We start from the raw sequence: 27,811 nt of genomic DNA, 5'->3' as shown, positions 1-27,811 counted from the left end.
TCTGGATTCATTGATATTAGAGCCAGGAAGAAAGTGGATGGACCTGTGTTTCCATTAGGTATGATGGAAGCCGGTGGTTAATTCAGTCATTTATTATGAAAACCAACTATTTCTGAGGGGAATAATTGGAAAGTTAGGAAGTTTCTTGATAGGGAGAAAATAAGTGCCAAAGGAATGCCTGAGAGGCAAACCCCCAAATTCCCAGCCATCTTTGGACTAATGCTAAAGACACACCGTTCACGTCTCCCTGGGAACCCTCCCTGGACAGTGGGTCTCAGTGGTGTTTTGCTTCTTTTTTCCCCTTATACAACTGTGGTGATGCCAACATCCATGAAACATACCTCATGACATGGCTGATGTGTTTCCAATTCCCTGCTATCATTCCCCTCCATCCTGTGTGGATGGAAAGACACCCAAATTCCCATCAAAGAAAGATGTATCAGAGATTACCTTGGCTCCACTCTAGTTCTCCCTCGTCATGTATGAAAGCTATAAATCCTTTCTAAAGTCCTCTGTATTAACTATGATTAGCCATGTATCTTTTGTTTCCTACAGATTAGAACAGTGGTCCTCCACAAGCTCTCAGGGCTATCCATTCAGTAATGATTTGCTTCATGGACAGAGCTTTGGGTACCTCCAATCAAGAAGACTGTGTTTCTCTAGAAATCTTCTTTGACACTTCCTTGGTTTGTTTCTATAAGTTTATCCCCATTGTTTATCCATTCACTTCCTGAATAAGAATAGCCATTGTAATCACTTCAAGAGGATTCCAGAGGCCCAGTGAGCTAAGAGGGTGGTAGGTGAGTGATGTCTCCAATATATTTCACAGCCTTGAAATGCGGTGTCCCCATTGTATTTACAAAGAAACTAAGGCACAGAAAAGTTAGGAAAACATGACTTCATAATGCAGGTTCCTTCCATGTCATTGCCCCTCAATGCTTCCATCCTGACTGGAATCCTCCAAAAGCTCCTCATTTTTAAACCCCCACGGAGGTGGTTATTTCCCTTGGGAGTCATTTCTCTGTTTCACTTCCTTCTATTAGCATTCACAATCATCATGTTTACTCTTGCTTAAAGAAATAAAAGTTAAGTTTAGGTTTTCAAAAGTGTATGTGTGTGTATGTATGTATGTATGTATGCACTCATTCGTAAATTAAGACTATAAAGTCAAGTCAGACCTTTCTTTCCCCTAGTACCATGTGCACAATGTCAGGGTTCTCCTACACAGAGGGGCGGGAGTGACAGGTGAACAGCTTCCAAATCCATCCTGTTGAGGCAGAGGAGCAAGTGTCTGCTGACAATCTGGTCATTGATAAGAGCATATAGGAGTCCCAGAAAAGGTATGTGGCAGCCCTCCGGAATGAGGAGGGAAGAGCTAGTGTTGTGTTGACAGGAGCTGGTTGGACTGGAGAGACTGGCCAGGCCTTCTCCTCAGAAAGGAGTGACTAGAAGACATATTTTCTCTTTTGCATCATAAAAGCTACCTTGCTGGAGCTTTTCTCCTACTTCAGAGACTGCAGAATGCGCTTTTACTAGGCATTCTGCAAAATCCAAATAAATATATGGACCTTCACATTCAATCCACAAAAGAGAACACTGTAAAGTCCATAATAAGACATAGTGATGTTTATCATTAAGGAAGAAAACATTTCTAGAAGGTGCTATTGCAGAATCTAGTACTATAAACATGTAAGATTTTATGTTAGTCATTATTCAACACAGGATGGGAACCCTAGTTCATACTCTCTGCAAACTCACAAAGCTGGTATGAAACTAATTAGTTCATTTTCTAATAAAGAGCTTTCAACTCACTGGGAGAAAGGCTGTCCAAGACCCGATGAGACATTTAGGCTATGATTTATACATACACGTGGACCTCCGAAAATACACCTCGTTCTGATTTGAAATCAGGCCAGAATGCTGAGTCTCATGCTGCTTCACAGGTCCTGCTGCCATAGGTACTTAATAACTCTGTGTCAGCAGGATCTTGATTTAACACTTGCCCTGAGATGGTTGCTATGAGGGTGAAAGGAAGAGGTAGTGACAGGCTGCAATGTTTATATGGAGATACTCTAAAGACAAGGTGATCAATATACTCTTGAAAAGAGCTCGTAACTTATTCCTTTTGTGACATAGTTAAAACTATTTCTTCTTTGTTTCTCTGAGGATGCTAAGGTGGACTTTTAGGTCCATTAGTCACCACATACATTATATAAAAGGCTAAGGATTGACCTAAGATGTAGAAGGATCCGAAATATGTACCACAATTGGTGCACTTAAAATCTGTAGACATTTCCTGAGTGCATACCATGTTCCAGAAACTCCTCCAGATGCTGGAGAGGCTTGGTGAGCAAAAGAGTTCAAGCCCCATCCTCATGTGACTATGTTCCCATGTAAGGAGGGACCTCACACTATTCTTTCCGGCACCTGTGCATGTCCTTATCCAGTGAATCCTATGGAGGAGGAACTGTGCCCAATGCTGGGGAGACCAGCTTGAACTAGAAAATGTCTTCTACCTCAAAGTAGTGGAAATCCTAAGAAATCAACCTTTCCAGATGAATAAGAAGAACTCTTCTTCATCTATGAGCTGTACAAAAATAGGTGTTGGGTAGATTTTACCTGTAAGACACATTTTACCATTGATCCTTGATCTAAAGTAGAGATGAAGTGAAGAAAAGCTTATCAGAGAAGGTATTACCTTTATTTGTATATTTTAAAGCATAGAGAAATCACCAGGGTTTTTTTAAAAAGTCTAATTATGAGGAAAGATATTTCAGTTTGAGGAATCAGAGTAGTATAGAAAATGGCGAGAAATCATATAATTTTATGTAATTCTGTAAAAACATCAATTGGGTAAAAAGTTAACATTTCCCTGTTTTTTTCCTTAAGTATTATAACATTGGTGGATTAAGAAGAGGAGTTTTATGATTTCTGTATGGTCTTTTCTTTTTATAAAAATAGCTTGTGATCAGAAGAACTACTGATAACTTTGAAGTATGTATCTTTTAAAATCCTTCTTGCATATTTGAACACACATGAAACTATTTTTTTCTATGAAAAGGGAAAGATAGCTTATATACCATTATACCACCCACATTTTATTTAATCAATTTCACCAGCTGTCAAATATCTAGATTATTTTGATTAGTCTTCCAGTGTTAGGCATTTTGTCTGTTCCAACTCATCTCTTAGCATTTGATTATTCTAATCTTTCAATTTCCCAAAACCCTTAGAAGAAACGATTGGTTGAAAAATCACAGCTGAAACGTTGTTTTCCAGATAGAACAGAGTCCGGGGGCATCCCTGTGGTACACCAACACTGGAAATTAGATTTCAACCTAACTGTCGTGTTTACCAAGTTGCTCTCAGCCAAATTACATGCCTATCTGACCCATGGACATGTGGTAAGCACATTTCAAAAAGCCAGTAAACTTTTCTATGTCTAAACAAAAGGCCTGAACAAGTTAGTGAAAGCTAAAGAATATGCATCCAACTATGAAAGCTATGAGAAGCATTAAAGGATCTTTAAAGGGACCTTTTAAAAACATCATGTTTACGATTTAAAAACATGACTTGTACAACTCAGGGAAGGATAGATTTAGTGAGGCCCAGGCTGGTGGCAGGAAGAACAGTTAGGAGATCATTTTTATAATCGAAGAATGAAGTAAAGGATGAAGGCTTGAACTGTGAATGCTGCATAGGTGTGCTCAGGTCAGAACAGATGGGACAGACATTAAGAAAGAGTAAACTAATCTGAATTTAGTTACTAGTGAGATGGAGATGGCAGGGGACAAAGCAAAAAAAAAGGACCTATGTGGGTATCTGCATTCCTGGCTATGCGATTTGAATGGCCCCAAATGCCACAAAATGGAATAAGAATATAGCAGGAACAGGTGTTAGGGGAAGGGAAATGGGTTCAATTAAAAATACCTTTCTGAGGTGCCTGTCCACCTGATTGTGAGGGTCTAGAATCCTGATGGTGGCATTTGTGCTGAAAGTAGAATTTGGAGGCTTGTATGGTCTCAGTGGCATTTAAAGATAAGGATTTGACAAGGTCACCCCAGGGGGAAAGTGTGGAGAACAGAGAGACTGTATAAGCAGAGAGAGTGGAAGAAATCAGAAAGAAGAAATATTCCAAAGTAGAGAGCTTAACTAGGGAAGGAGTAGTCAATGGCATGAAATGATTCAGTGAGTCCTACAGCCCAGAGGTGTTGAACTGTTGACATCGGAGAGAGCCGGTTCACGGGCAGGTGCTTAAAATAATGACTGTGCTGCTGGAGAGTCAGAGGTCACCCAGGTTCAGGATTGAAAAAGGCCCATCTTCCAGGTATGTTACTTTTACTTGACAAGAGAAAAAATGTTCATACACACACAGTGTGATGACCCATATGATGAGATGTTGGTTAACCGTGGGCCACATATACAATAGTGATCCCATGCAGATCATATATCCTAGTGAGGTCATAGCAGTCTTAGTTTATGTAAGTACACTCTATGAGATTCACAAAAGAACAAAATCACCTAACAGCAGATTTCTCAGAACATATTCCTGCCCTTAAGTGATGCATGATTGTATATTAGTCCACCTGTCTATCCCTATATCAAAGATCCAGATAAAGTCTAGAAAGCTCATGTAATTCGTGGCAGCCCAAAATCTTCTGCAAGGTTCCTGAAAATTCTGAGTGGATTTGGGGGCTTATCTCCTTATGGCTGGCTTTGGCTCCATACCAAGAGTGCCTCTTGCAAACCTATGATTAATGTCCCTATTTCAAGCCACATTGAACCCATCATCACCCTTTTGTGATTCCTACCAATTCAATATTACGTGAAAATGCGAGAAAAGAAAGTGGGATTCACATGAGAGCAACACAAAGAGCTACAAATTGAGCATGAGATACCTGTTAGTTATTAAAAATCCCCTGGCAAACTCACCACCAGAGATATGTCTTCCAAGTTTTATCCCATATAATAGCCTGTGTTTCCTGGCCAGCTTATCACTTTCTTCCTCTTCCTCTTCTCTTCTCATGGTTGGGCCTCAGCACCACCCTTCTAGATTACCCTTGGGAGTTCCAGTTCTTTTCCCTCTGTCATGCCCAGCAAACTCTTGCCACCCTTTCCCTAAGGGCAGGTCTACCTCTACCTTTGCAAACTCAAACAGGTCAACGTAGTCAGCAGATTGAAAGGGCTTTTTATTTAACAAGAGCCACCCTACAGTTATAATTGTGAACAGAATTTTCTTCTCTCTGAAAAATGGTACACACTATCCTTAACTACCGTGAAACCCCTTGTTGAACAACTCACTATCTGTTACCTGGACTGTTGTATGGCTGTTGCTTCCTAACTGGTTTCTCTAACTTCATTCTGTTGATTCCTAATTTACCTTCAACATGTCAGAGTGATGTTTTCCCAAAGAGCAATTCTGATCTTGTCAGTCACCTGCTTGGAATTCATCGGCAGTAATCTGCACCTACTGAATAAAGTCCTAATCCCTTGGTATGGAAAACATGATCCTCATTCTTTTTCTCATTTTCCATGACTCCTACTCATGAGGCCTGTGCCCAAGCCATACCAAACAACTTGTGGTTCATGGATCTTGCCCTCATCCTACCTCATCCTATCATCCTACCTGTCTGGAATTCTCTTCCTACTCTTTGTATCTGGGTAGCATCTACTCGTATTTCAAAGGAGACCTGATAGATGAGTAACTTATTGCTCGAAGCCATTCTTCAAAAGAGCCCATGTTCTCTCTACACTCTCCCTGAGTGATCTCATCCAAACCCCACATAATCCCCAAATCCTAACCTTAGCACAAATCCCACCCCCATGGGACCCACACTTTCAAATAGGCAAGCACTTGAGACGTATGAGTTTAACACTGAACTCCTCTTCCTGTTCCTGTCCCTGCTATATTCCACAGTCTTGCATTTAACTCATTGTATATTCTTCTCTATCCCCATCCTTTCTTTTTTTCCTGCTGGGCAAATTTCCTCCCCCCACCCCAACAAATTCAACATTGATAACCAGCTCTTACATAGCACTTGCCACATGAGCTTTTAAGGACATTACCCACATTTGATCTTGTTTGTGTCCCAGGGTCAAATATGTTTGATAAGTGTTTGTTGAATTGAAGGATCCCTATAAAAGACAGATTGCTCACAAGGTGTGATCTCTATGATAATAGCATTTTGTATTTCTGGGATATTGTACAGAGTATGCTTTTCCAGGTAGAAAATGCCTCTGGTTCATTCAACACCTTCAAGCCAGCATAAGTTTCAGGTCTTGCTCCTCAAACACAGTTCTGGCCCTACCACTTCCATGTATTTGGTTATATATAATCTCTTTTCAGTTCAGAATGACTCTTTTTCCCCCCGCTTCATCTCCTTGGGTCAATAAGCTATTCATTTTTCAGGGTTTATTTCTATGGAATTTATCTGTTCCATCCTTCTCTGAGTCTTCCTTATCCCATACTCAATCTTCTCATTTGGTGCATACTACATTTAGATCTGCATTATACTACTTATCCATATATCCTAATCTCCTCACTCTCACCCTGGACTGGTATCCAAGAGATCAGCTGCTATATCTTATTTTTGTACATCACTCCATTCACAGAAAGGACTCAGTACATATATTTGAATAGATAATTAACTGCTCAATTAACTGCTCAACAACAATGAAGAGACATCATGATAGTATCATCTTACTCTTCTACCCAGGGTGGCCAACAGTGGTAGCCCTTTCTTTCATGCTCTGACTAGATGTTACATGAATTGCAATGCTCAGCTTTGAAGAATGCCTTAACCACTAACCATTATGGAACTTGGTGAGAGAGGAGATACTATTTTTGAAAATCATATAATAGAAGACATGTTGACATATTAAAGTATTTCCAAGCCAAAGAGGGGAGAATAGGTGACAAGTATTTTACCCTCACATAATTTTAGTGCATAATATTATTGAACTCTGTGGTAACATGGTAAGCTCTCCAACAAAGTGTACTACATAGAATTCCTGTATTCAGTGACTTCTGACTTCTGAAGGATCCTGAGATCTGTAGATCCATCCATGGATTAATGTAAGCTAGACCAGAAACACCCAGGAATCAGAACAAACAGTCCATCTGGAGGGCCACTTGTGGGGAGATGTTCAGTCAGCCAAGAAAAATTCTTGTTTGTGTAGGACAGTAGACATAATCTGACGGTGGTCAGAGTGGTGCTGCTGGAGATGGGTGGGTATGTCACCACAAGGTCTGATCAGAGCAAGAAGTGACCCAGAATTTAGCTATAAGGCTTCAGGGACTTAACTTAAGGAACTTGAAAGGGCAAGAGAAGAGCAAGGCAAGCTATACTACACATCTGAACTGGAGGACAGGCAAGAAGTTAAGAAACTAGTTTAGATGGGATGGGTGCAGCCTAAGAACAAAATAAGAGGAGTCATTGGTCTTGTTTGGGTATGAATTTCCTGATCCCCCCCCCACCCTCAGTGGAAGTTGGCATTAGAGAAAGGTGCTATAGGGAGGGGGATATGGCACATTGTATATAAGCTGAAAATCGTGTTCAATTTTACTTTTACTTACTGATATTTATTTTGAATTTTAAAAAATGTTCTTATGGGGCTGAGGTTGTGGCTCAGCAGTAGAGCTCTTGCCTAGCACATGTGAGACACTGGGTTCAATCCTCAGCACCACATAAAATAAAAACAAATAAAAATAAAGAAATTGTGTTCAACTATAACTAAAAAAAAATATTTAAAAAAATATGGTTGAGAAAGGAGGTTTTAGAGGAAGGATTGGCCATAGAATCCAGGACAGGGCAGGACCTACACAGGGCAACCAAGGGGTCTCAGGGAATGTAATACTAAGGAGCAGCCTGTGGTGGGAGCCTCACTGCACTTCCGTGCCAGAGTTCTTAGAGCATGCACTCCCCCTTTGAGACTCAGACTCCACTCAAAGACTCCCTCAAAGACTCCACTACTCTTTTCCACACATGGTCTGGGGGCAATGGCTTCTCAGGTTTCAGTGAGGAGAGTTTGGCAAGCCAGAGATTGACAACTACAAAACAAAGTCGTGATCTCAAAACAAAACATCCCAGGGTAAAATGATGATAATTTTTAAAACCCTAACTCTTGAGTTTATTAAACAAATTTGCATTCTGCAACTGAGGGTTTTACTTTGGTGTGTTTTGTTTATACACTAACTATTTGACACAAATTTTCAGACGATTGATCATTAAACATTGTGTACTTAGCTGCACCGTCTCTACAACAAGTTAAACTATGGGTTAGCAACGTAACTTTTTTTGAGTTATGTCTTTAAGTGTTTTAAAAATTAGTAATTAAATGTAATTAAAGAGTGTACCCATCGTCTTTCATCAAAACACTGTGGTCACTGGCACAAACTGCTAATTTTTTTCTCTTTCTGAAATGAAATCTCAGATGATCCATTAATCATGCATTGCATAAACACAACCAATGAGTGAAGTCACTCTAAATTACAATTTGCACATTGTCTTTTGTGAAGTTATCAGGAAATAATTCTCCTTCAAGCTGAGGGTGGGCCAGGCTCCCCCACCCCCATTAAGAAATAATATTCATGTGAACAAGTCAGCCAATGAACAGCATCTCAAAGGGATGCTTTATGTTGAAGCAAACCTGGAAAAATGAACTTTTACCTTTTTAAAAAGTTTACATTAAAAAAGAGTTTGAGGGAAAAATACCTATTTACAAGTGTCTTTCTATACAGAAATTACTTTAAATTCACAAAGAGGACTCTGAAGTAATTCCAGATAAATTTCTGTGTAAATATTTATAAAGTGTTTGGGATTACTCAAACGTACCGATTACCTAATCCCATAGTTCAAATGGAAAAAAAAATATTTTAATGGTGATAAGAAGGGACTGGGGAACAAAGATAAGCAAACCATGACACATTATTTAAAAAAAAAAAATTCTATTCACATACTCCAAAAATCTGGGTTTGTCCCAATATCACAGCTTGCCCTAGTGGCCACTGGTTTAATTGCATGATTATGATTATAATGCATTTTCCTTTCTGTTGCATGTTTTTGCTTTGAAAACAAAGCATGACTTTGCATGTGCATAAGCAGAAAAAATAAAGATATTGGAGTAACATTTTTACTTTTTAACCCAGACCATTGCTGGTGTTTTATGTCACCACATAGGTAGGGTACCACAGTGGTTAAGGGTCTTGAGAACTTGAGACTCAGCTCTGCCACTTACTAGCTATTTAACTTTTTCCAAATTATTAGGCTTTTCCAAGTTACGTTTATCTTGTTGTTCATATAAAACATTTCATGCTAAATTTCAGCAAAACTGATTAGTGTTATGATGGATGCTTTTTCTTGAAGGAAAACAATGTTAGGGATGAAAGGACTGGGAAAAGGATGAACACAGCCATGGGAGTTTTGGAAGCTCCTTGAATGGATTTCTGTCATCCAAAAGTAGTCCAACCTGAGTCCACAAGACAGCATCTCTGCAGAAAGGAGACGGGGTCAGGATATGCCCCTTTGAAGAAGTCAAAGAGCAGTTTATATATTGGGAATTGCCAACCAAGTGGGCCCTCTGGGGAGTGTGTATTAGAAAAACACTTTCTTGGAATGGTAAATGTATTGCCACCATCAAACAGGACCAATATTTTGAAGGTGTTCTTGTTATTATTTACAAGAAGTCCATGGGACTTCCACTGTGCTCCCCATCCCCAAATATCCACATGCTTACAAGTTATAAAACCCATACAAGGCAAAGCAAAATCCTGCTTTTGTGTAAGAAATTAGAAAAATATCACTTGCATTCAAGTACATTTATCTACTGGTTTGGAAAACTTGACATCTGGGAATTTTGAAGACTTGGGATAACATTTCCTTTGTTCCCATTTCTCCTTTATTTGCCCGATCCTATTAATATTTAAAAAATGTGTATTTGAAAGCATTTTAGAAAACTTCCTTTTTTTAGTTTTTAAAAATGTCCACCCCATCTTCAATTTTGTTGAAGATCTTATCAACTTGAAGATAAATAGACAACTTGAAAGACATCCCAAAGTTTATTATGTTAAGAAGTTCATATGTGAGGTCATTACTCTAATCCAAACTCACCATATATTATAAATGGAGACCAAAATATGAAGATACTGCTAAATCTAAGTGTGAACCAGCCATGTGGTAGAAAGAGCAAACACATTTCTTTCTTTCTGTACAAGTTATCTTACCTTTCCCAACAACCCACCAAACCTCATTTAACAGTACATAATGGTTAGTCAAGTAGGCTTTGCAAAGGATTTGCAGAATCAAAACAACTGAAGTGCACAATGTATATTACTCCTAAGCCAGCAGAATGATGTTGCTTTAAAAATGATATGATTTAGGGAGTTGGGGGAAAAAAGAAACAAGAAAAAGACAGTGATTCTCATAAAAACCATTCCCCCCCCCCCGCTGTTTTGGACTCTGGGAAAACAAAGTGATAAAAGTGCTTATTTTTCATCCTTCAAAATAAAGATTCAAATACATTTAATTTTACTGAGCATTCTCTTGATCACCTATTTTGAAAAAAATACATGCTTATAAAGAAAAAGTGTCCTCCCTATTCTCTGCCTCTTTAGACTTTGACCCCAAAAGAAAAGGGTTCTTTTTTAGGTCAAAAGCTGGTTTAGGGGCAACAGAATTAGGACTTGGTCAGCTTTGTTCCCCTATATTCAATGGGAAATGATAATGCCTTTCTTACACCTAATTTGTTCTTTCCATACCACAAACATTTTATTTTCCTGCCTCTTTTTCAACAAGGTTGAAGTACTTGCAACCAAAATTAGAACCTCCCTTTTCTTACAAATAGTAAAACTAGGAAGTTGGATTTAGTGTTGTTTGTCCTTGTGCTCTTGGAAGAACTCCCGGTCTTTAAATTGACAGTGCAGCTGTTGATTGAAAACTATTCAGAAAGATGTAATCTGAAACTTGTCAGACAAATCGATTGTAAAGTTTTTAAAATATTTACATCTAAGAAAAGACAATGCCTATTTACATCCATAAGAAACCAATAAAAGTAATTTGGATGTATAATCAAAAGCTCAACCTCATTTCAACCCAGTACTAAATGGCAGAAGTACCCTATGATGACCAAATGCTTGGGCAATGTAGGGTGACCGCCATCAATGAGCCAAGACACCATCACATGCTTGGTCGGAGGCTGACTTCTCAGAGCAAGCCAGCTTTTCTGGGCAGAGATGGGCACAGGATGCTGGTGACATCTATCAACACTCAAATGATATGTGAGAAAGGGTGTAGTCTGCGGTCATATCTTTCAGAAATAAACTAAATCTGTGGCTATTCTTAAGAAAAATATAAAACAAGGATGCAACAATATTATGGTGCAGGGAAAGGAGTAAACTAGTAGTCAAATGTGGCTTCTGAGAGTCCTTGAACTGATAAGCCTTGTCACAACCACACTGAATATGGTACTCTTTTCTGTGAAATTGAGAGTGTGGTCTTGATAATGCCTACATGCCTATTTCTTCCAAAGTAGCTTGACGGTCTCCAAATGTCTTTCAATTGTGAAATAAATGTTTTAAAGGATGTCAGAGTGGATGGGACCTTCTTACTCCCCTGTTGTACCTTAGTGTCTATTTAGTTCTTTATGGCAGTTATTTAAATATGTTGATATTGATGCTTTTAAAAATCTTTAGAAGTAGGCCTTGATGAAAATAGCAATAACTAAACTAAATTCTAGGTCATGATATGCCAACCAATTCAAGGCCTAAAACAGTGTTTTGGTCATGTTCCATAATGCAATTAGATAATGTTGAAAATAAATTCTCTCCTAAATAGAAAATTAAGAAAAAAACAAATCTTACTGAAGTAAGAGTAAAGGAATTCAGGAGCTGCTTCAAATATACTAGAAATTTCCTAAAAGACAAATAGCTGACTAAATTGAAAATTGCTTATAAATTACTATTTTACTCAAATTGTGTAGCATTCATAACTTCATTTGTCTTGATGATGGTGCAGAGGACCAGTTTAGATTTACACTGAATTTATGTAAAATCAAATACAGCATCAACAGTACAATCATCAATGTGCATTTCTTTTTAATGCTACGGCAGAAGCATCTGGAAAGACAAATATTTGCATAGGTTCCTCAAGGTAATGGAGGATAGTATATATCATATACAGAAGAGGGTCTTAATCATTAGCTGCAAAGCCTGTTCCCCATCATACTCATAACAGTTTACCACATCTTCTTCTTTTCCTAATAATTTCCATAAAAACAAGAGTTAAAATAAAATCCACAAATAAATGACCGAAAGATTATGAGAGAATGCTGTATTTAAAAGGCAAGATGGGAGAGTGTCAATTAAAAAAAAAGTGCAAGGTAAAATTCATCAACTTTTCCACAAAGGATTTTCTGTTGCACTATAAATAGGCCTTATCACTGTACTTGTCCTTGAGGAGCTCCATTCCTAAAGCAGTCATTTCAGAATCTGTTGATTAGATAAATATGATGTGACAGGACAATTCTGAGGCACTTTTTTCTTTAAAAATTCTTTTAAGTTTGTTTAATACATTCTTAAGGGCTCACATTCGTACATCAGAAACAATTTTATTTTTTAATTATTTTATTGTTTTTAGTTATACATGAACACAATATCTTTGTTTTAATGTGATGCTGAGGATCGAACCCAGTGCCTCACATGTGCGAGGCAAGGGTTCTGCCATTGAGCCACAACCCCAACCCCAGAAAACTTAATAGAATATACTATTCTTGAAATATTTGTTAACTTTGGCTGAAGCTCTTGAAAGGCATTCTGTAGCAACCTACACTCTGGATTCCATAACTCAGTTTAATCTTCAGACACCCACTTATGCCAGAGTCAGTGGAACAGAAAAATTCTATTTATCAAAAACTGAATTTCCTGTTTAAAAAGAATACCATCTTTGATACTGTTTACTGAAAACTATTTATGGCTCACATGAACTGCTGTATTTGGCGTTTACTGAAACTACCAGTAAACTTCAATATCATTCTAATTTAGAAAACTTTTAACATTTTTGGTATGCGGAAGAGTTCCAAACAGTGTGACCTTGTGATGCGAATGCCCTGTGTTCCACAGCACTCACTGGCTTCCAGGGGAACTGCTGAGCAGCTGTCATGTTTCCCAACAGAACAGGGTGTAACAGTTTCTTGGTCACCATGTTTATTTAATAGCACACTCCGACTCTCAGGCATGAAGTCTGCTAAAAACTTCAACCACCATCATTTGTTGCTGAATATGCTTTGGTCTTCTCCACAGTTTAAGGATTTTGTTACCTATTTTAGTCTTTTAATCAACAAATAAAAACACACCATTTTATGCTATTTGGGCCAAATTAATTTTATTATGCTCCATGATGAATTGCCACCAGTGCAACATCCTATTCACTATACAATTCAAAAAAAAAAAAAATCACATACTAAACAAAATTTCAGTTGATAAATGGAAATGAATGATTGAAAATTTTTATGAATCTCATACATACAATATGTGGCTAGCTGAAATTGTCTATCACATAGCATTTAGATATAAAAAGCCTCATGCTAGTTTGTTAAATGCGAAGGCTACCAGACAATCATTTCGCTGGAGTATATATGGGAGGCTTTCAGACAATGCACAGGTATAGTGCTGCCCACAGTGCAGAACGGTGGAGGACTGAAACATGCAAACTTTGTCTTACTCAGTAAAGAAGATGTAGTTTTCATAACTGGACTGAACTCCACAGCTGTTGTGTTTCAACCAATAGAAACTTAGACTTTGTGCAATCACAACAAAAAGGTCTTTTTCTCCTTAAGAAAAAAGAACAAACTCAATTGCCTTTGGCAAATTATATACCCATCTTTTATGTGTGTTTCCAACTCTTGAGAATTGATATCCTCTGCTCAGAGAAGCTCCTGATAAATACTTATCATACCAAAGTTAGATAGAAAATGCTGAATTCCGTGGCCAAAAGTTAAGAAACACCTTAAATTGGCATTACCTTACATTTCTAGGCCACTTAAAACATTTTTTATAATGTCATAAAAAAGACATGTTTAATGAAATTTAGTTTTCCAGAACTGGAGGATTGAACTCAGCAGTGCTTTAACACTGAGCTACATCCCAGACCTTTCTATTTTGAGACAGGGTCTTGCTAAATTGCTGGTCTCAAACTTGTAATCCTCCTGCCTCAACTTCCTAAGTCATTGGGATTACAGGTATGAGCCACTGCACCAGACCTAATGTTATTTATTTAAAATAATTATAATGTCCTAGTTAATATTTGCACAAAATTTTGATTTTATTGGTTAGTAGCTGTCCAACCTTATCCACACCAGATTCACTGAGCTAAAGCCACAATAAAAATAATAGTAAGCAGAAAAGGTTTCTAGCAGCAAAGGACGCTGTTTTTACAAGAAACAAAAATCTAGAATCTTTCCCATGTGCTTAAATTACTCTTGCAAGGAAGGTAACATTCTTTGAATAACTTAACTATTTTACTGCACCACTTACTGCTTTCATCAACTAAACCTCTTAAATTATTTTTATGATAACTAGATGCATGATCACTAGAGATTATGTGATAAACTGGTTAAAATTCAAGCCACATCTTGCAGGTCCAGCCTGTCAAGATCATGCCAATACTAGATTTTGGTGGAAACAATTCTAGATAGAATAATTTTTAGTTGGGTATCGTGACTATAGTAATGAAATACATTTGGAACTACATTCTGCATATGACTCAATGTGAGAAAAATATGTCTGTATTTAAATCAAGATAATTTTCTACCTAAAATTCAAAGTAGGTAGATACGATAATTAGCACTATAAATATGAATGACCATCTTTAGGTGAATTAGTGTATTGTAAAGAGGGAAGGACACCCTAATTTTAACACACCATTTAGTATGCATAAACAAATGTGCAGGTTGTAAGGTTTTATTTTTTTTTTTAAAAAACTATTAAATCAGAATCAGTTATGTGTTTCAAGAAAATTGACATTTGGACCATCAATCTTTTAAGAAAAATGTAACCCTTCACTTGACATTTGACAAAAACCTTGGGAAATTATCAAAAGAAAAATATACAGTATGTTAGGTTCAGCATTACAGTACATACCTTTGCTAATTAATTTGATATTTATGGTTGGTATTTTTGAAGACCTCAATCTATACAAACTGAAAAACAGAATGACCATTATGGTTCATGAAGAATAAAACTACCCCAAAGCCTCTAAACTCCAACTTAAATAATTTTTCAGAATAATATCAAAAATATTTTTTTAAGAGTTTTGCCAAAAAGCCTGTCACATTTGTTACAGCATAAATGTAACCGCAATCAAGTACAGGTATGGAAGGAAGGATTCCCTGTGGTTCCAGCCTGCAAACACCACTACTGTGTAACAGCAATGCTGCTGTAAGAGGCATAACTGATTTCCCCTACTGGGATCTTTGTAGAGATGTCAAAAAGAACATATTGCTAAAATTTGAAAAATGGCATCAGTGTAGTGATGTCTAGAGAACTGTGCAAGGTATCAACTTCAACATTCATATGTAGCATTGTATTCAAAACGAAGGGGCTAAAGAAACTAAGGTTTACATCACTTAAAAAAGAATGTAGTGCTATAATAGATTTTAATAAGAAAATTTAGGTACAGAAAAAGTAGGGTATGAAAATAGTGTTTTCCTTCTGGCATTATAACTAAATTACATTAAGGTTTTTGTCAGTCTCACATATAGTATTTAAACTCCCTTGTTGATGGAATGAAATATATTCACAAATCAAGTGAGCATCCTGGTGTAAACTTGTACACAGTAACAGGGAGTAGCTTTGTAGAGGATTATGACAAACCTTTACAGATTAAATGAGGTATTGCACAGATTAATTAAAAAAAAAAGCAAAAAAGGCAACAAAAATATACAGCAAATTGGTAGAACATTTACATGATAATTTTACAGAATCCATAGACAGAAAGTAGTGTTTAGTATTTCACCTTAAAAATATATATATATAATATATAGATCAGTCTTCCCATTCATCATCATCCTCAAAATCTTCTTCATCATCTTCATCTTCATCTTCATCTAGAAGAAAATCATCAAGACAATGAAAATATAAATGTTACATAATTCTTGGGTGAGTTCTCCAAATACTTAACCTCTGAAAACATAATCCATTTAATTCTTAGAGAAATCTAGTTAATAAGATAGTTTAAAATTTAATGAAATACATCCAAAGAGTGTGATAGTTAAACCAAAGATTAGAACTGAAGTTCCAAGATTTGGGTTCTACCTTGGTATCTATGAAACAAATTTCAACCTGTGATTTTTCCCTCTCTCCCTGTAGTAGGGATAGAACTGAGGACCTCACTCGTGTGAAGCAAGAGAGCCTCACCACTCAGTACTTCCCATCCCAGCCTATCCAGTGTGCTTAATATTAATGTGTTATATTACACTTGGTTTGGTTTTTCTGAATTTCAGACTTATAAATCAAGAATCCAACTGCCTTCTTGTACTCTTCATGTGGATTCTCAAATTTAAAACTTGTGAAGTTTTTTCCTCTCCCCAGCCTGCTTCTCCATCTCTGCTCTAGTCAGTTTCATCTCAATTTTAATGCCATCAATTCTCTCAGGTAATTAGGTCAAGAACCCAGAAATTATTAATGATTCCTCTTTTTTTTTTTTTTCACCATCCAATCCAGTTTACTCCTTCCCACCACATCCAGGGTTACTCCCATACCATCACTATATCTTGCTTAGATTGTTTAGTCCATTTGCATCAGAGCAAATGGAGTGACACTATTTACATTCTGAATTAAAAAAAATCTCATGTTGCTACCCCCTAGAGGCCTCCTGTGGCCAAGCTCTGCTCTGAATAAAATCTGATGTGACCTCAATTCTAAAAATCCCTACATGATTTCCCAGTGTTCTCCAAGCCTTTCTCATAATGCCACCTCCTTTGATTCACTATTTCTAGTAAGATGCCTTCTTTCTGTGACTCAAACATGCCAACTTTATCCTTGCTTTCTGTCTGCCTGAGTCTTCTCATCTTTGATGACTCACTAAAACCCCACCTTCTTGGAGGGGTTTTCCAACTATCCTTTGTAAAGTATAACCCTCCTTCACAATCAGTGTCTTTCCTGTTTCACTTTCCTACAACATTCCTGTCTGACATTCTTACATGTCTTTAGGTTCATGGCCTTCACACTAGAATACAAGCTCTATGAAATCAGGGACTTTGCCTGTCTTTTCATTATTGTATCCTTAATACCAGAAAACAGTGCTTCACAGGAGCTGCTCAACTAGACTTCTTGAATGAACGAATATGTAGATGTTGTCAATTTCTGAGAGTACACTTCTATATTTTTATCAGCTTGTCATAATTACTAACATTTGAAGTACATATCCCATATAACCCATGCAAGCCAAGTTGGCAATGTAAGACAGGACCCAAACACTTTCACTTGGTAATAATAGAAAATAAGAAAAAGAAGTATGTGACATATATGTGTGCTTTTTCTTTTATTTCCCCCACTATAAAACAGATATTTTAAAAGGTCCTATAAAGAAATACTTCAGCTCTAGTATTAGAACTTGGAAATTAACAAAAGCCAGAGAGGGGCAAAGATATCTTTTCTTGGCTCCAAACTAAGTTATTTCTTTTATTATAATAATACTATGAGTTATTATTAACAATAATAGCTATTAGTTATTTAAGTCTGAAAGTTAGCTCTAAATTGTTACAGAATACACTTGCAAAACAGTTCAACTGACTACATATTACAACTTCTGTTTACTTTTCTAGCAATAGAAATAATGTGCTATCCAAAGTTTTTGCTATTTATGCTTCAAAACTTTACCTGGATAAGCTGGGTGCAGTGGCACGTGCCTGTAATCCTAGTGGCTTGGGAGGCTGAGGCAGGAGGATCACAAGTTAAAGCCAGCCTCAGCAAAAGTGAGGCACTAAGCAACTCAGTGATACTCTTGTCTCTAAATAAAATAGAAAAAAGGCCTGGTGATGTGTTTCAGTGGTTAAGTGTTCCTGGGTTTAATCCCTGGTATCCAAAAAAAAAAAAAAAAAGAACTTCCCCTGGATAAAAGCATCAAGTACACCTAACTATGCTAGCATTGAGAGTGACCAAAGGTAAAATTATCACCAATTGCTTCTCCTTGGTGAAAAGGAGGAAACAGTTAGTAATTCTATCTTCTAGTACTAGCATAGAAATAATAGTAAAATGAAAAGGGTTCAAATACACAAAGTATGTTATATATTCATTATATGAACCACATTATAAGTTCATTACAACTTGCATGACTATTAAAAATTGTCTTTTTTTAAAAAAATCACTATAGGGAAGTATTTACCAAAACCCAGAGATATCAAAAGAAAAAATGCGTTATCATCATCATCTATTTTATAGCAACCTATCATTTGCCCCATCTGATGAAATGTGAACCTTTAATTTATCTCTTTGACACTGGCAGCTATCAAAATTTTTCTTGAGCATCTTCCATACATGAAGTTATCTTTTATATTTTCTTTACTAATTTGGCCAGAATACCATTTGACCCAGATGACTATCCTGTCCTCCTTCAAACATTTGTTTCACCTGGCTTCTAAATGCTACATTCTGTAGTCCTCAGACCTTATTATTATTAGACTTTCTCTTCTTTCTCTTTATTTGTTAATTAATTAATTAATTAATTAAATCCCGGGTAACTGAACTCAGGAACACTTTACCACTGAGCCACATCCTAAGCCCTTTTGAGCCTAGTTTCAAACTTGCAATCTCCCTGCCTCAGCCTCCTGTGTCACTGGGATTATAAGCGTGTGCCACAGTGCCCAGCTAGACCTTTTCTTTTCCACATCCACTTTGCTAATCTCAACCAGTTCCATAACCTTCAATAATATGTATCTATGTACAGCTTACTGACATGCTAATTTATATTAATAAGACCTTGTTCATGAATCCTAGATGTATAACCAAATCAACACTTAAATTTGAATTTTGAATAGGTATCTCAAATACAGTATGTACCAAAGCCAAATTCCTAATCTTTCCCCTTAAACTTGCTCTTCTGTTAAAGAAATTCTAATTTTTAAGCTGCTCACTTCTGACCTATCAGTAACTCCAGTGATATATGCATTCAAAATAAAACCAACCATTTCTGATTAGTACAAGAAATCTAGTTCAACCTCTATCATCTCTTACATGGATCACTGTCATTCCTATGATGGCTTCCCATCGAGTTCAGAATAAAAATCAATGGTCTTCAAAGCATTACTAATGGTCCCCTGTTTCATTCCTTACTATTCTCTCTCTCTCTCTCGCTCCCAACATATGGACCTTATTGTTCCGCAGCCTCAGGTACTCTGTACCTGCTGTTCTTTCCATCTGATGCTTTTCCCAGATATTGCTTTTTTTTTTTTTAACATGTTTTACTCCTTTCCATAAATGTCACCTAAGTTGGGACTATCGTTCTATTCCAAAATGAACCTCCCTCCTACAGCCTTTAACTCCCTTGCCCTTTTCTGCTTTATATTATCTAATTTGTTTTGTATATTTTTTGGTCTCTCTCACAAGAAAGCTTATTTCATGAAGGCAGGAATTTTTACTGTTTTGTTATAATTTTAATATTACTCCTTCACCAATATTTATGGAATAATTAGTCCTTTTTGTCTTTGTAATTTGTATAATGTTGCTCAAGGATCTTAAGATATCTATCTCCTTATAGAGAAACAAAGAAAAGGAAAGTAAGATTTACTGAGCACCTATTATGTGCTAGGTAATCTGTTGGTTACATATTATTTAATTCTCACCATCAATCATTTGATATGTGAATTCTCTCCATGTAACAAATAAAAAAATTAAAATGATAAAAATGTTTGTTTGCGGGGAGTACTTATTGGGGATTGAACCCGGGGGTGCTCTATCACTTAGCTATATCCCCAGCTCTCAGTTCTCCCTAACCTGCCCAGGCTGGCCTCAAACTTTTAGTTCCCCTGCCTCATTCTCTCAAGTAACTGAGATTACAAACCCCACAATCTATAGAATATTCCTAATTTTCTAATCCTCTGAAACCAGAGAAACCTTCTGAATTTCTTCTGTCATTAGAACATAACAGGAATGAGATCTAAAAATCACAAGCTTTGTCTAGAGGTTGCTTGGCAATCAGATTCTATTAGTATTTCTCAGTATAGGAAATACAATTACCACTTTTCCAAAGTTCTTCCACTTTACAGCTATGGTTGTGGTGTGCTAGCATCTGTAAATTTTAAGATAGACTAATTACAGGGGCAATAAATCAGTTAATTACTCATTAGCAGAGAAAAAGCTAACAAAGACAGTTATAAAAATAAAAACAGCAGAATTTTAAGCAATAAAATTCTCTCTCACACACATACACACAAACATGCAAGCTACCTGAAGAATGAATGGCTTTGCTCCTTTTCTGCATTACTTCCATCAATGCACCCACAATTCCTGAAGTGGGTGCAGGTGTTGGTGGTGCAGACTCTTGGCCATCAGACACCTTGGAATACAAAATTAGAAAGATTCAACTATAAATCTTTAGCAAAGAATCTGCCTTCAGAATGTCTTACTTTCTTAGTATCACCTCTTTATCTTGAAAAATTAAAAAGCAAGCAATCAAAATTTCAAGCCCAGTCAGGATTAGCTAAATTAAGAAGAAAAAACTGAATATTTCCCCCAAAAGTGAATAATAATTTCTGCACATTCCAGCACACAAGAATCTTATATGATAAAACTTCAAAACTATTATTAAAGGACATTATTTTATAAACCTGGGCAGTATTTAGAAGTTGTGAAACTGTACCTGTCTCACATGGCAAATAACTAACTATCCCTGGTAGAAATTACTTCCATTTCCCCCAAACTATATTCAGGAAATAAAATGATACAAAAGAAAAATAAAGATTTTGATTAAAAATTCATTTATTCAGAAACCAGTCCCTGCAAAATTATCCCTATTTCCACATTCATATTAAAAAAAGAGGAAAAAAATGTAATGGAAAAAATTTACAATTTAGAAAGTACTTCTCTAAGTACTAAAATGAGACAAATATATTTTTACATATTAATTTTATTAATTCTGTCTCTGAACTTCCATTACCCATTGTTATAATATTGGTAAAAAGATTAAATAGGGCTGGGGATATAGCTCAGTTGATAGAGTGCTTACTCACATGCACAAGGCCTTGGGTTCAATCCCCAGTACCACAAAACAACAACAACAAAAAGATGAAATAGCATAGCTATACTAAAAAAAAAAAATCACACAAGTTTTTAAACATTTTTATTTATTTGAAATTTTAAATCCTTTTCCAAGGAATAAAATTTTCCAAAGAAAAATATTTTCCATAGAAAATTGTCTTAATAACTTTATTAAAACAAATTTTTCATTTGGTTTTTTTGGTAACTCTTCTACTATTCTTTCTGGGCTAAATATCACTGTGTTCTCTAAAAAAAAATTCCATGTAGCTCTCCATAAGATACAGATTCATTCATAAGTACTTAAGTTTAGCTCTTGTATGTAATACTATTACTAGTATAACAGTCCACAAACAGAAAATCTCAGGTTTTAGAGTTTGGTATTTCTGCATGAGGCTCTTAACAGCAGCCAGGACCACTCTTTAATGATCAGGTAATATAAAGCAGAGAACACTAAATAGGAGTGCAACACTGCCATTAGAGTCTAAAAATAAAGCTTTATTCCACACCAAGTCCATTCTTTTATTTATGTACTATATATAGCAGCTTTTATGGTACAGCAGCAGATTTGGGTGCTTATAACAAAAGACTGGGGCTGGGGATGTGGCTCAAGCGCTAGCACGCCCGCCTGGCATGCATGCGGCCCGGGTTCGATCCTCAGCACCACATACAAACAAAGATGTTGTGTCCGCCGAAGATTAAAAAATAAATATTAAAATTCTCTCTCTCTCTAGAAAAAAAAATAACAAAAGACCATATGGCCTATAAGTCTAAATACTTATAATCTGGTCTGTTATCAAAAAAGTTTGTCAATCTCTAAAAGATTAAATGATCTAAAGGATTAAATGATGATCATCTTGTCCAAAAGTTATCAGCCTTCAGTGTCAGAAATTCTATTAGAACTCTTTCAATTTTTTTTTTTTTTGGTGGCACCTGATTCTTTACTAGTCTAAAACATGGAATCATCTGAATTTGATTTAGTTTTCATAAAGTTACTAGTTTGGATTTACCAAGGTGATTGCAATTGGTAATTGCAATTGGTATTTTAAATTCCCCTTACTTTAATAATGATTCTTTAAAAATATCTTTTATTTAAAAATAAAATATAGAACAATGAACTGTAAACATACTATAAGATTCCATTTATATTAAATTTTAGAATAGGCAATAAGCAGGGTGTGGTGGCACACTCCTGAGGCAGGAGGATCCCGAGTTCAAAACCAGCCTCAGCAAAAGCAAGACTCTGTTTCTAAATAAAATACAAAATAGAGCTGGGGATGTGGCTCAGTGATCAAGTGCCCCTGAGTTCAATCCCCAGTACCAAAAAAAAAAAAAAAAAAAGAATAGGCAATCACATCAGAGAATGTTTTGGGAACAACTAACTGGTAAGAGGAATAAGGTAACTTTCTGGGATACAGAATGTTCTACATTTTATGTAGAAGAATGGGTTATAGAGCTATAGGAACTTATTATCTAAACTAAAAATTTGTGCATTTCATTGTATCTAAAAATATTTAAAAATCTATAGGGTTAAAATTATAAATTATATTCTACAATATATATACTCAGAAAAATGAGAAATTATATACCATCTATGTATGATATATCAAAATATATAAGTGCATTCTACTGTCATGTATAACTAATTAAAATAAATAAAAAATTAAAAAATTATAAATTATAGCAAGAGAAAAAAGATTAATAAACTTTTCAAAGATATCTTATAGATTACTTTAAAATTCCATTGTGATCAATGATCTAAAATGAAAGAGCATATTACTTACAGATTTCAGTTGAATACCCTGTCGTATCTGGTCTAAAAGCGCATCCCTTCCAGAGCAGGACACTGGTCGACTGTTCTGTTCCACTTTTTTTAGCTGAGCACCCTCTCTGATTTGATCTAAAAGGGCTGCTTTGTTTCCTGCAGGAGTTGGAACTTGATGGTCCCCATCAGAAGGGAGGCCAGGGGGAGGCGGTGGCCCTGGTGGAGGCGGAGGTGGAGGTGGTGGGGGTGCTGTCACTGATCCTACCACTGATAGAGGTGGAGGTGGTGGTGGAGGCCCAGAAGGCGCTGAAGAGGGAAGGGCTGGAGGTGGAGGAGGATACACCCTATTTGGTGGTGGTGGAGGGACGACCACACCTGGCCTGGAAGGAGGTGGGGGTGGAGGTGCAGCTGTGGGAGCTCTTGAAGGTGGTGGGGGAGGAGCACCTCTTCCCCTGGCAGGAGGAGGAGGAGGGCCTGAGCTATGTGGAGGGGGAGGAGGTGGTGGTGGTCCTCCCCGTGATGGTGGTGGAGGTGGTGGTGCTGAAATAAAAAAAAAAACAAAAAAACAAAAAAATTAAGATCATTTTCCTGTTGTTTCTTGAAAAATATCAGCGAAAACACCAGAATTTAGTTTTTAGAAATCAGTACCAGTTTTGAAGGTTAAGAATAAATATTTTTCTACTTTATAATAACAGAAATAACAATGAAATCAAAGTTTGCTTAATAAGCACTTTTATATTTTAATTAAAATTAACAAATAACTGTTCCCTTTTTAAAGAATCAATTACATTTATGTTTTTTAAAAATTAGTTCAGATTCAAATTTTATAGTTTATCACAGTCAATTAGAATTTATTAATATTAATTTGAGCTAAGATACAAATACAATGCTTTTCCTTTAAAATGTAATCCTTTGTTGTCTAATTTATATGGATTTATATTTTATGGTATAATGTCCTATTATTTCCAAAAGAAATTCTAGCAATTCTAGCAATGGAAAGAAGGGAGACTGGTTGCTCAGTCAAAATATTTGATTACATACTTAGGAAACAAAAAGTGATAAACAAATTAAATGAGAAATCCTATAAATTGTAAAAGTAAAGTCATTAATAAAAAGTTATCACTATTTTGATAGTAATGATATTTACACTCTTCTACTTAAGTGACAATGTTAAGATATTAAGAAAACAAATTTGAAAGTACAGTGATATCAGACTATACTGGAGAATATGAATAAAACCTAAGTGTTAGATTTTATTTTACTACATTTCTGGAGACATGATGTTGCCATCAACATACACCAATACATATGATAATGTACTTCATCATTTTCCCATTAATTTAAAGACTGGTTTGAAAAATTATTTTTAGGAGTATAGAAATGTTAGAATTCATAATAGTCATTTGTATTTACTAATACAAAGTATAATGTGGTATTAAGGAAACTTCCTATCCAACCAAATTCAGTTATAAATACCTATCTTAATTATAAGCTTAGATGCTCAGTAATACAATGATAACAGAAAGGGAAAAAAACCCTCACTTTACAGAGAATAGACAGTATCTTCTGATTTCATTTGGGACAATCATGGGGAGATGCTTTAGAAATCTGAAATCAAATATAATCATAAACATTGAATGACATGTATGGAAAGGACCAAACTCACATGGGTATTGTCTCTTGGCATAAAAACCTTCAAATATACATAACGGGGAACAGGAGAGTTAACCTAAATTCAGACAATCACAGTGGGACACCCCTACGATTTACACTTAAGGTGTACTAGAGGTCTAGAAGATACAGCTAAGATTCACTCAACATTCCATCTAACTGGACCAAAAGCAAGGAGACTTAAATGCTTGCTAGAAGCAGAGTAGTTTTCTAACATTTTCAATCAAATGGCAAAAAGGGGAGGAAATGCCATAAATATATATATGTGTGTGTATATATATATATATACATACACATATATATATATATATATACATACACATATATATATATATATATATATATACATATATATATATATAAATGAATGAAATGGCTATTCCCTGAATAAGAGTGTATCAAATCCCTTCAAGAAGATACAAAATTTCATTTAATCAGGTTTACATTTCAAATAGCAACAATATTTAGAACTAGTATAATTTACTCCTCCCTTACTTAAGAGGAAAAGGACTGGACTATTTTATTATGAAAGGCATTAAATAATTATTTTTCATGATTTTACCAAGAACCATGAATTAAATTTCTTTTGAACCTGTCTGTATGGGGTACATTTATTGGGATAATTTGGGATTTGGCTAATACAAACTCAGACACTAATTCAACACTCAGAAAGGAGAGTCTTGATTTATGAGTCAATCATCAGCTGTATCCCATCTGCATGTAGAAAAAGTTCAGCATTTCTATTACCTTGCAAACTAAAAGCAAACTTTTAGTCCGCCTTATGTCTACACAAAATGGAAACTGCAAAAAATGCCATGTCCGAAGGTAAAAACTATGAAAGAAATAAAATAGGAGAAGAAAAGAACTTATGGTATGCAGTTAGCCAGATCTGCACATGCACGCACACACATATGCCTCTATACATCACTATGAGAAACACACCACTATGAGAAAACTCTGGTCAAGATTTTCAACTCTAAGTCACCACAAATACCAGAATTAAAATAACTATGGTATTTTTGAATTTTTTAAAAAGAAATAAGTGCAAAGAATCAAACGAAAGTAATAAAAAATGAAAATGGTTCCATTTAAAGCTAAAGGAAGACAAGATTGAGTTTACCAACAGAACAGAACAAAACAACTTTGTCTTGGTGGGAACCTAATACTAAAAAAATAAGTAAACATTATTTCAGGTCAACATTAAAGTACTGGTAGATAATGCTCTAGCCAATACTTGAGACACACCAGTCTGGCTGGTGAAAACTACAGCTGCTGCAGGAAGGCGGAGTGCACGTAGAGACAAAGGACAGCACAGCAGAGCAAAACAAAATAAAAAAATACCTGGCTTTCGGGGAGTGAGGGTGGGGGACCTGTGGGAAAGAGGGAGGCTGATCTCAATGGACCCAGTCTTTGGGGAAAGTTGTTGAGTAAAAAGTAACCAAAATCTCTTGGCCCACAGGTGGATAATTTGGGGGAAACCCGGGTCACCTGCATGGGAACCAGTGCTGCTGCGCATGCAGAGGCATGAAATTGCAAACTCATAAAGGAAGGTTCCAACTGCCTGTTAGAACTGAGCCCCAGTGAGCCTGGACCAGTGTAACTGAAATAGGGACAAAGAAAATTGTGCCTAGGGCATACAGGCTCTGGATACCAAGGACAGAGAGTTCCCTTTGTTGCTGGCGCCCCAGATGTCCACCAGAGATCGGCATCTCCCCATCAACAGGGATGTGGATCTAATCTCAGACAAAAGTTCCAAAAGTCAGTGGATACCAAATCCCAGTTACTCAAACTTCCAATTTAGAATTCTGCACCGCCCGCATGACAAGAATACACAATTTGTCAGCATTCCACAGTCTATCCCACCCTATACTGGGAGATGGGCAAGCTGAGAGCTACTAGGACCAGCTTCTGCTTCTAGCCACAAAGGCTGGCAGTTAGGTGAAGAATACAAAATTGCTGAACCTAACAATCCCTAGCCCTTTGACCCAAAGATTACAGAGCTCAAAAATAAATACAAAAAATCAATTCCTGCTAATAAAAATTTGACCACTTTGGTGGAAATAAGTCCTTTATTTCTCATTAAGAGTATTTAACCTTTTTCTCTCATTTATTCCAGTATTCCACTTTTTAATTTTTAACTTATTTGCCAACAGGTTTCAAAAAAAATACATATGTATTCACATAATTTTGCTCTCGTTTTAGTTGTTTTCACTTTCACCAGTTTATTAGTTAGCTTTAGTTTGACTTAGATGGGGATAACAAACTATATGTGGGTTTGAATTGTTTTCGATCTTAACATTTGTTTGTTAGTATGTTGGTTTTGCCCTCTTGTTGCCTCTTCTTCACTCTTTTCTCCCACTAATAGTCAAAATTCCCATTCCTCTTTCCTCCTTTTCATTTTTTTATTACTTTTAGTTTTTTTAACTCCTTATTCTTTATAGCCATCATCTGCTACCTATCTCCTGCCTCTCCTCAGTTCATTTCAAACTTTTTCATCATCCTACTTTATATTCCCTTAAGAAACCGTAATCCCATTAAGAGAATTTAAAAAAATTAAATAATTTATGTAATTCTTACCCCATTATTATTGCTATGGTTATTAATACAGTGGATGATATAGTAAATCTGTTGTTCAATACTTGATCGAGTAAATGTTTTTTTTTGTTGTTGTTGTTGGTAGTGATGTTAAATGCTGACCTCATAATTCCTATATAGGTGGCAGTGTTATAGATGCCAAAATAGACACTGGACATTTTTCTTAAGGCTGTACATCTGTTGCTAACATTTATTGCTATTCCTGGCTCCCTGCTTTTCCTAAAAGAGCCTGGAAAGTGAGCGCGACATTAAGGTTATAGAGTAGAGATCCTGCTGCTCAGCAATACTCACAACTTAGCCAAGTAACAGCAAATCTTACCCCACACACCATCTAGCCCTACTTGAGCCTCAACAATACTTCAACACATAGAACATGGGAAACAAAACCCCCAAACCAACAAGCAGGCCCCAACTAACAGAGAGGGACCTTAGATCCTACTCCTAAATATTTACTTATACATCAAAATAAGAGAGAAGTCCCATAACAAAACAATTAACTATACACAAAAGGACATGTGTATAAAAGAGGAATGGGG

The 27,811-nt window shown here is 36.2% G+C and overlaps 1 protein-coding gene across 1 annotated transcript in view; it reads right to left on the bottom strand.

Annotated features, from left to right (window-relative positions):
• Positions 1-13,349: 13,349 nt before the first annotated feature.
• The window catches only part of Wasl (WASP like actin nucleation promoting factor), a 74,039-nt gene continuing 59,577 nt past the window's right edge, over positions 13,350-27,811 (bottom strand). The window contains exons 9-11 of the mRNA XM_005333934.5: positions 23,029-23,549; positions 20,438-20,546; positions 13,350-16,098 (exon numbers count right to left, since the gene is read on the bottom strand). Coding sequence (XP_005333991.1) covers positions 16,037-16,098; positions 20,438-20,546; positions 23,029-23,549 — 692 coding nt within the window. The 3' untranslated portion in view covers positions 13,350-16,036. The remainder of the gene's footprint in view (positions 16,099-20,437; positions 20,547-23,028; positions 23,550-27,811) is intronic.

This window comes from Ictidomys tridecemlineatus, chromosome 2 (assembly GCF_052094955.1).
Source record: "Ictidomys tridecemlineatus isolate mIctTri1 chromosome 2, mIctTri1.hap1, whole genome shotgun sequence".
Taxonomy (NCBI): domain Eukaryota; kingdom Metazoa; phylum Chordata; class Mammalia; order Rodentia; family Sciuridae; genus Ictidomys; species Ictidomys tridecemlineatus.
This window is presented reverse-complemented; position numbering and strand designations above follow the sequence as displayed.